The 10,103-nt window shown below is 52.2% G+C and overlaps 1 protein-coding gene across 1 annotated transcript; it reads left to right on the top strand.

Moving 5' to 3' along the window:
* Positions 1-1,248: 1,248 nt before the first annotated feature.
* LOC131736083 (E3 SUMO-protein ligase ZBED1-like) lies at positions 1,249-6,070 on the top strand. The gene is made up of 3 exons (XM_059021793.1): positions 1,249-1,750; positions 2,083-3,280; positions 4,399-6,070. The coding sequence occupies exons 1-3, from the start codon at positions 1,318-1,320 to the stop codon at positions 5,450-5,452; spliced, it is 2,685 nt and encodes an 894-aa protein (XP_058877776.1). The 5' UTR covers positions 1,249-1,317; the 3' UTR covers positions 5,453-6,070.
* Positions 6,071-10,103: the final 4,033 nt, after the last annotated feature.

Genomic DNA, 10,103 nt, shown 5'->3' with positions numbered 1-10,103 from the left:
CTTTACCAGACCTCTCTGTGCTTTACAATGCTTCCCTATGCTTTACAAGACCTCTCTGTGCTTTACAATGCTTCCCTATGCTTTACCAGACCTCTCTGTGCTTTACAATGCATCCCTATGCTTTACCAGACCTCTCTGTGCTTTACAATGCTTCCCTATGCTTTACCAGACCTCTCTGTGCTTTACAGTGCTTCCCTATGCTTTACCAGACCTCTCTGTGCTTTACAATGCTTCCCTATGCTTCACCAGACCTCTCTGTGCTTTACAATGCTTCCCTATGCTTTACCAGACCTCTCTGTGCTTTACAATGCTTCCCTATGCTTTACCAGATCTCTCTGTGCTTTACAATGCTTCCCTGTGCTTTACCAGACCTCTCTGTGCTTTACAATGCTTCCCTATGCTTTACCAGACCTCTCTGTGCTTTACAATGCTTCCCTATGCTTTACCAGACCTCTCTGTGCTTTACAATGCTTCCCTATGCTTTACCAGACCTCTCTGTGCTTTACAATGCTTCCCTATGCTTTACCAGACCTCTCTGTGCTTTACAATGCTTCCCTATGCTTTACCAGACCTCTCTGTGCTTTACAATGCTTCCCTATGCTTTACCAGACCTCTCTGTGCTTTACAATGCTTCCCTATGCTTTACCAGACCTCTCTGTGCTTTACAATGCTTCTCTATGCTTTACCAGACCTCTCTGTGCTTTACAATGCTTCCCTATGCTTTACCAGACCTCTCTGTGCTTTACAATGCTTCCCTATGCTTTACCAGACCTCTCTGTGCTTTACAATGCTTCCCTATGCTTTACCAGACCTCTCTGTGCTTTACAATGCTTCCCTATGCTTTACCAGACCTCTCTGTGCTTTACAATGCTTCCCTATGCTTTACCAGACCTCTCTGTGCTTTACAATGCTTCCCTATGCTTTACCAGACCTCTCTGTGCTTTACAATGCTTCCCTATGCTTTACCAGACCTCTCTGTGCTTTACAATGCTTCCCTATGCTTTACCAGACCTATCTGTGCTTTACAATGCTTCCCTATGCTTTACCAGTCCTCTCTGTGCTTTACAATGCTTCCCTATGCTTTACCAGACCTCTCTGTGCTTTACAATGCTTCCCTATGCTTTACCAGACCTCTCTGTGCTTTACAATGCTTCCCTATGCTTTACCAGACCTCTCTGTGCTTTACAATGCTTCCCTATGCTTTACCAGACCTCTCTGTGCTTTACAATGCTTCCCTATGCTTTACCAGACCTCTCTGTGCTTTACAATGCTTCCCTATGCTTTACCAGACCTCTCTGTGCTTTACAATGCTTCCCTATGCTTTACCAGACCTCTCTGTGCTTTACAATGCTTCCCTATGCTTTACCAGACCTCTCTGTGCTTTACAATGCTTCCCAATGCTTTACCAGACCTCTCTGTGCTTTACAATGCTTCCCTATGCTTTACCAGACCTCTCTGTGCTTTACAATGCTTCCCTATGCTTTACCAGACCTCTCTGTGCTTTACAATGCTTCCCTGTGCTTTACCAGACCTCTCTGTGCTTTACAATGCTTCCCTGTGCTTTCCCATGGGGGTGTGTGTGTGTTTTTCAGGTATGTTTCCTGTGCCTCTAATGAAGAGGAGCACAACCTCACAGTGTTTCAGCTCCGCGGTCGGATTTATTACCGGGTCTCTCAGCCCATCGAGGTGGGGAGTGAGCTGCTGGTGTGGATCGGAGAGGAATACGCTCGCATACTGGGGCTCAACCTGGGTGAGAGGGAGACACAGAGACACGCAGAGACAAAGAGACAGACAGGGAGACACAGAGAGACAGATCTACTGAGAGAGACGCTGAGACAGACACATGTTTGGTGCTGCATAATATATAAAACTAATGTCTCTCCTCTCTCCTCCTCTCTCCTCTCTCCCATCCCTCCCTCCCTCCCTCCCTCTCTCTCCTCTCCTCTCTCTCTCCTCTCCTCTCCCTCTCCCCTCCTCTCCCTCTCCCCTCTCTCTCCTCTCTCTCTCCTCTCTCCTCTATCTCTCTCCCTCTCTCTCCTCTCTCCCTCCCTCTCTCTCTTCCTCCCTCTCTCCCTCTCTCAGGCCAGCATTTCAAATACGAATTCGGTGAGAAGGAGCTGCTGATGAAACTCTTTCAAGACCTGCAAGTGAAGCCCCTCCCCCTTCCCCCTCCCCCTCTCGCCGCCGCCCCCAAAACCCAGCCCCCCCCCAGCAGCCCCCCCGACCACACCCCCAACCAGTACAGCAAAATGGTTTCCACCATCATCCAAGCGCAGAAAGCCAGCTACCAAACCGGCAACGCCACTGAGGTCAACGCAACAGGGGGCAACGCGGGGTACCCCTTTTTAGAAGGCACCCAGAATTTGGTCAGCCTGGGTCGAGCCCAGAGCCGGTACTGGACCTTTTTCGGGTTTCGGGGCGACTCGTACGGGCGGATCATGGACAAAACGAAGATCATCTGCAAGTTGTGTGCGGTCCTGCTGTCTTACAGCGGGAACACCACCAATCTGCGACAGCATCTGATCTACAAGCACCGGGCTGAGTATAACCAGCTCGTGGGGGCCCAATCTGCCTTGCCCCCCCCTCCCAAAAAGCCCTCGGACCCCCCTCTCCCGCCCCCGGCCTCCGTCCCGAACGGGACGCCTCCCAAACCCGCGGGCTTGAACCGTGTGACCCGAGCAGTGGCAGAGTTTCTGGTGCGGGACCTCCTGCCTCCGGAGACGGTCCAAGGGGAGGGTTTCCTGCTGATGATGTCAGCGCTGGACCCCGCCTACCAGGTCCCCCGACCCCGCGGTCTCCTGCGAGAGGCGCACTCGCGCGCCCGCCTGGGGCAGCTCCGCGATCTGGAGGCGGGTTCCGCGGGGGGGTGCGCCCTGAGCTTGGATTTCTGGGAGCACCGAGAGGGCGGTTCTTACCTGACCCTGCTGGCTCACTTCGTGGACGACTCCTTCCGCTTCCACAACCTGGTCCTGTGCTCGCGCCCGTCCGGCCGCGGGGCCCGGCTCAGGGAGAGGGCCGGGGAGTGGGGGGTGGGGAGCCCCAGTTTCGTGGTGCACGGTTCTGGTGTGAGAGTCGCCCCGTTGTCGGTGTTGCCTGTCGGGTGGCGTGGGGTGCCCTGTGCGGGGCAGGTGTTCAGGGGGTGCGTGGAGGGGGTCCTGGCCCGGGAGGACGTCTCCAGGGCGATGAGGAGGGCGAGGGTCATGGCTCAGCGGCTGCTCTCGTCTCCCGTCGAAGCCGCGCGGTTCAGAGGGAGGGAGCCTTTCCTGAGGGGGAAGCTGAGGTGAGTCTGTCTCTCTCTTTTCCTCTCTCTCCTCTCCTCTCTCCTCTCTCCTCTACTCTCTCATTCACTCTCTTCTCCCCTCTCTCCTCTCTCCTCTCCTCTCTCCTCTCCCCTCTCCTCTCCCCTCTCTCTCCTCTCTCCTCTCCTCTCTCTCCTCTCCTCTCCTCTCTCCCCTCTCCCCTCTCCTCTACTCTCTCATCCACTCTCTTCTCCCCTCTCTCCTCTCTCTTTCCTCTTTCTCTCTCCTCTCTCTCCTCTCTCTCTCCTCTCCTCTCTCCTCTCCCCTCTCCTCTCTCCTCTCTCCTCTCCTCTCCTCTCCTCTCCCCTCTCCTCTCTTCTCTCTCCTCTCCTCTCTTCTCTCTCCTCTCCTCTCTCCTCTCTCTTTCCCTTTCTCCTCTCCTCTCTCCTCTCCCCTCTCCTCTCCTCTCCTCTCTCTCCTCTCTCCTCTCTCCTCTCCCCTCCTCTCCTCTCTCTCCTCTCTTCTCTCTCCTCTCCTCTCTCTCCTCTCATCTCTCCTCTCTCTCTTTCCCTTTCTCCTCTCTCTCCTCTCTCCTCTCCTCTCTCCTCGCTCCTCTCCTCTCCTCTCTCCTCTCCTCTCTCTCTCTCCTCCTCTCTCCTCTCTCTCCTCTCCTCTCTCTCCTCTCTCCTCTCTCCTCTCCCTCTCCTCTTTCTCCTCTCCCTTTCTTTCTCTCTCCTCTCTTTCTCTTCCTTTCTTCTTTCTTTCTTTCCTCTCGCCTCTTTCTCTCCTCTTTCTCCTCTTCTTTCTCTCCTCTCTCCCCTCTTCTCTCTCCTCTCTCCTTTCTCTCTCTCCCTTTCTTTCTCGCTCTCTGCCTCTCTAAAAATGACAATAGATGTTGTTGTTTTGTATTGTGTGTGTCTCTATGCCCTAACCCTCCCCTTTCCTCTGTCTGTCTGTCTGTCTAGATGTATTCTATAACTGCTATTGTGATGTTGTGTAACAACTGTTTCCCTAATAGTAATTATATATCTGTCTGTATCTATCTTTCTGTCTCTATCTATCTATCTATGTCTGTCTGTCTGTCTGTCTGTATCTGTCTGTCTCTGTCTATTTCTCTCTCTGTTTATCTATCTGTCTGTATCTGTGTCTGTGTTTCCAGGTCTCTCTCTCTCGAGGGCGCTCAGTGGCACAGCATACAGGCTCTCGCTCAGTGCCTCTCGGAGCACCGGCTCCTGCTGTCCAGCCTGAGGGAGGTAGGGGGCGCCGGCGAGCAGCAGCAGAAGGAAGAGGAGGAGGAGGAGGAGGAGGAGGAGGGCTGTGGCTTGGATTCCCAGGACTGGGACCTCCTGCGTGACCTGGGGGACGTCCTGAAGCCCCTGGCGGTCGCTTCGGCCACACTGGCAGCTGACCGCTTCTCCAGCCTGTCCCTGGTCAAGCCTCTGCTGACCAGCCTGGTCTACAAACACCTGGCCCCGGCCGACTCGGACTCCCAGTTCACCTCGGAGGTGAAAGCCTCTCTCCGGGAGGGGCTGGCCGGCTCCTACAGCGACCCCCAGGTCAACCAGACCCTGAACCTGGCCTGCGCCCTCGACCCCAGGTTCAGGGGGCTGGATTTCCTCAGCCAGGCGGACCGAGTGGAGACCTTTCACCTCCTGAAGAGAGAGGCGTCCCAGCTGGCAGAGGGTCCGGACAGCGCAGCCCTGTCCTGCCCGAAGGAACGAGACGGGGGAGGAGAAATCCGGGACAGGAGGTCGGATACGGACGCCCCGCCGGCTCCGAAAAAAGCCAAGCCCTCCGGCTCCGGGATCGAGTTTCTCCTCGGGGATCTGTGCAGCGTCCGGAGCAGCTCGGCGGGCTCAGCGCGCCAGCAAGCCGAGCAGGAGATCGGCAGTTTTCAGACCAGCGAGGCTTCCTCCCTCTGCCAGGAGCCTCTGAACTGGTGGAAAGTCCATCGGTCCCAGTATCCCTTGCTGGCCAGGGCGGCGAGGAAGTTCCTGGCCGTCCCAGCGACCGCCGTCCCAGCGGATTGGGTGTTCACGGACAAAGGGGGCGGGGTCTACCGGAAGAGGGCGGGGCTGTCTCCAGAAGACGTCGACTTGATGGTTTTCCTGCACGGCAACAATTATGTCGAATTTCATGGCGATAGTAATAATAATAATAATAATAATAATAATAATACTGTTAATAATGTCAATAGCACCAAGAAGGACTGAAATGAACTTTTAAAATCCATTCTCTCGCCTCTTATTAGCTTTATTAACAGGATCACTGGCCCCTCCCTTTAAAGGAGCGCTGACCATCTTTAAAATCCATTCTCTCACCTCTTATTAGCTTTATTAACAGGATCACTGGCCCCTCCCTTTAAAGGAGCGCTGACCATATTTAAAATCCATTCTCTCGCCTCTTATTAGCTTTATTAACAGGATCACTGACCCCTCCCTTTAAAGGAGCGCTGACCATCTTTAAAATCCATTCTCTCACCTCTTATTAGCTTTATTAACAGGATCACTGGCCCCTCCCTTTAAAGGAGCGCTGACCATCTTTAAAATCCATTCTCTCACCTCTTATTAGCTTTATTAACAGGATCACCGGCCCCTCCCTTTAAAGGAGCACTGACCATCTTTCAAATCCATTCTCTCACCTCTTATTAGCTTTATTATCAGGATCACTGGCCCCTCCCTTTAAAGGAGCGCTGACCATCTTTAAAATCCATTCTCTCACCTCTTATTAGCTTTATTAACAGGATCACTGGCCCCTCCCTTTAAAGGAGCGCTGACCATCTTTAAAATCCATTCTCTCGCCTCTTATTAGCTTTATTAACACTGTTAAATATCTAGAGAGAGAGAAATAGATGGGTGATGAGTCTATAATTCCACCGAGGGGTTCTGGTGACCCGGTAAACCACGAGAGCAGTGCTGTTATAAGCGGAAGGACTGTCCGTACCATGTCTCTGTAAATATAAACTCTAATGTACAGAAAAGGATGTATTGATTGAAAAAAAAAGTGCTTTCATCCTATTTATAAAAAATAATAAAAATATATGAAACACATTTTAAATCTGTTGTATTATTATTATTATTATTATTATTATTATTATTTTGCACCTTTATGGTACTGTTGGAAAACATGGATCAAGAATTGATTAGCAGTTTGCTACGCATGTGGACTGGCAGAGCTACACTGGTGTTCTTTTCAGAAAAGAGACTAATATTGCAGACAGCAGACTGTTTGGTTCAAATTGCACGTACTGCTAACAATTGATAAGAGACCTTGCGTCTACAGGAGGCTGTGTGGTCCAATGGTTAAAGTAAAGGGCTTGTAACCAGGAGGTCCCCGGTTCAAATCCCAGTTAAGCCACTGACTCATTGTGTGACCCTGAGCAAGTCACTTCACCTCCTTGTGCTCCGTCTTTCGGGTGAGACGTAGTTGTAAGTGACTCTGCAGCTGATGCATAGTTCACACACCCTAGTCTCTGTAAGTCGCCTCGGATAAAGGCGTCTGCTAAATAAACTAATAATAATAATAATAATGCAAGCTGCTTGTCCAACATTGACTGCAAGCTGTAATGCTGCGGACCAGAAGGGGCCAGGCTGTAAGACTTCAGAGAGAGCCAAAGAGGTAATGCCACTGGAATCCAAGGGTCTCAAGAAGATAACGAAAGCCACATGTATGGACCTTTTGGGCACCAGGGGTCAGAAGAACGCACTGAGTTCAGAGGTCGTCACACTAGACTACACACACAGACACACTCTAAATTAAATATATGATAACAGAATAATGTGTTGTACCTTTGCTATTGGTTATTATTTATTTATTTCTTAGCAGACGCCCTTATCCAGGGCGACTTACAATTGTTACAAGATATCACATTATTTTTACATACAGTTACCCATTTATACAGTTGGGTTTTTACTGGAGCAATCTAGGTAAAGTACCTTGCTCAAGGGTACAGCAGCAGCGTCCCCTACCGGGGATTGAACCCACGACCCTCCGGTCAAGAGTCCAGAGCCCTGACCACTACACACTGCTGCCCTAAGTGTTAAGTGTTAAGTGTTAGAGAAAGAGGAGGTGGATCATCTATACAGAAGGGTATTTAAAGTCATGCAAAGATTGTAAGAACGAGTATTATGTTTGTCCTGTACCTGGGACCAGACTCCCTGCATATTTCAATAAACCTAACAACTGATTGAAGAAAAGGACTCTGTGCATTTTAGGTACATATCAGTTTCCCTTTTTAAAAATTATATAGAGTTTGTTTTTGTAAGTTAACTGCATTGTGTCTAGTTTTTAATCTTTAGTATCATATTTATAAGATATCACTGTTGCTTTTTTTAAATCTACGTTTACCACAGACTCGTACATTATTATAATTAGTGTTATTATTATATTGATAATTAAGTATTTTTGCTAACGGATCACAGTTTCATTCTCGAGTTTCGCCTGCTGAGCTGTTTTCAGTGATGCTGGATGACAGACAGGTGAACCAGCCAGTCAGCGGCCACGGCAACGCTGAACGCCCGCCCCCTTTTATATATATGTATAAGAGCCTCCCTTTCTCTCTCTCTGCTCACACCAGCACAGAGCAGAGGGAGGCTGTGCAGAGAGGGGAAGAGCCTCCCTTTCTCTCTCTCTGCTCACACCAGCACAGAGCAGAGGGAGGCTGTGCAGAGAGGGGAAGAGCCTCCCTTTCTCTCTCTCTGCTCACACCAGCACAGAACAGAGGGAGGCTGTGCAGAGAGTGGAAGAGCCTCCCTTTCTCTCTCTCTCTGCTCACACCAGCACAGAGCAGAGGGAGGCTGTGCAGAGAGTATAAGAGCCTCCCTTTCTCTCTCTCTGCTCACACCAGCACACAGCAGAGGGAGGCTGTGCAGAGAGGGGAAGAGCCTCCCTATCTCTCTCTGCGCTCACACCAGCACAGAGCAGAGGGAGGCTGTGCAGAGAGTATAAGAGCCTCCCTTTCTCTCTCTCTGCTCACACCAGCACAGAGCAGAGGGAGGCTGTGCAGAGAGGGGAAGAGCCTCCCTTTCTCTCTCTCTGCTCACACCAGCACAGAGCAGAGGGAGGCTGTGCAGAGAGTGTAAGAGCCTCCCTTTCTCTCTCTCTGCTCACACCAGCACAGAGCAGAGGGAGGCTGTGCAGAGAGGGGAAGAGCCTCCCTTTCTCTCTCTCTGCTCACACCAGCACAGAGCAGAGGGAGGCTGTTCAGAGAGCGGAAGAGCCTCCCTTTCTCTCTCTCTGCTCACACCAGCACAGAGTAGAGGGAGGCTGTGCAGAGAGTATAAGAGCCTCCCTTTCTCTCTCTCTGCTCACACCAGCACAGAGCAGAGGGAGGCTGTGCAGAGAGGGGAAGAGCCTCCCTTTCTCTCTCTCTGCTCACACCAGCACAGAGCAGAGGGAGGCTGTTCAGAGAGCGGAAGAGCCTCCCTTTCTCTCTCTCTGCTCACACCAGCACAGAGTAGAGGGAGGCTGTGCAGAGAGTGTAAGAGCCTCCCTTTCTCTCTCTCTGCTCACACCAGCACAGAGCAGAGGGAGGCTGTGCAGAGAGGGGAAGAGCCTCCCTTTCTCTCTCTCTGCTCACACCAGCACAGAGCAGAGGGAGGCTGTGCAGAGAGCGGAAGAGCCTCCCTTTCTCTCTCTCTGCTCACACCAGCACAGAGTAGAGGGAGGCTGTGCAGAGAGTATAAGAGCCTCCCTTTCTCTCTCTCTGCTCACACCAGCACAGAGCAGAGGGAGGCTGTGCAGAGAGGGGAAGAGCCTCCCTTTCTCTCTCTCTGCTCACACCAGCACAGAGCAGAGGGAGGCTGTGCAGAGAGGGGAATAGCCTCCCTTTCTCTCTCTCTGCTCAAACCAGCACAGAGCAGAGGGAGGCTGTGCAGAGAGTGGAAGAGCCTCCCTTTCTCTCTCTCTGCTCACACCAGCACAGAGCAGAGGGAGGCTGTTCAGAGAGTATAAGAGCCTCCCTTTCTCTCTCTCTGCTCACACCAGCACAGAGCAGAGGGAGGCTGTGCAGAGAGTATAAGAGCCTCCCTTTCTCTCTCTCTGCTCACACCAGCACAGAGCAGAGGGAGGCTGTGCAGAGAGTGGAAGAGCCTCCCTTTCTCTCTCTCTGCTCACACCAGCACAGAGCAGAGGGAGGCTGTGCAGAGAGGGGAAGAGCCTCCCTTTCTCTCTCTCTGCTCACACCAGCACAGAGCAGAGGGAGGCTGTTCAGAGAGGGGAAGAGCCTCCCTTTCTCTCTCCCTGCTCACACCAGCACAGAGCAGAGGGAGGCTGTTCAGAGAGGGGAAGAGCCTCCCTTTCTCTCTCTCTGCTCACACCAGCACAGAGCAGAGGGAGGCTGTGCAGAGAGGGGAAGAGCCTCCCTTTCTCTCTCCCTGCTCACACCAGCACAGAGCAGAGGGAGGCTGTTCAGAGAGTATAAGAGCCTCCCTTTCTCTCTCTCTGCTCACACCAGCACAGAGCAGAGGGAGGCTGTGCAGAGAGTATAAGAGCCTCCCTTTCTCTCTCTCTGCTCACACCAGCACAGAGCAGAGGGAGGCTGTGCAGAGAGTGGAAGAGCCTCCCTTTCTCTCTCTCTGCTCACACCAGCACAGAGCAGAGGGAGGCTGTGCAGAGAGGGGAAGAGCCTCCCTTTCTCTCTCTCTGCTCACACCAGCACAGAGCAGAGGGAGGCTGTTCAGAGAGGGGAAGAGCCTCCCTTTCTCTCTCCCTGCTCACACCAGCACAGAGCAGAGGGAGGCTGTTCAGAGAGGGGAAGAGCCTCCCTTTCTCTCTCTCTGCTCACACCAGCACAGAGCAGAGGGAGGCTGTGCAGAGAGGGGAAGAGCCTCCCTTTCTCTCTCCCTGCTCACACCAGCACAGAGC

This window comes from Acipenser ruthenus, unplaced genomic scaffold, assembly GCF_902713425.1.
Source record: "Acipenser ruthenus unplaced genomic scaffold, fAciRut3.2 maternal haplotype, whole genome shotgun sequence".
NCBI lineage: Eukaryota > Metazoa > Chordata > Actinopteri > Acipenseriformes > Acipenseridae > Acipenser > Acipenser ruthenus.
The sequence above is the reverse complement of the archived record's forward strand: the minus strand, read 5'-3'. Positions and strand labels throughout refer to the sequence as shown.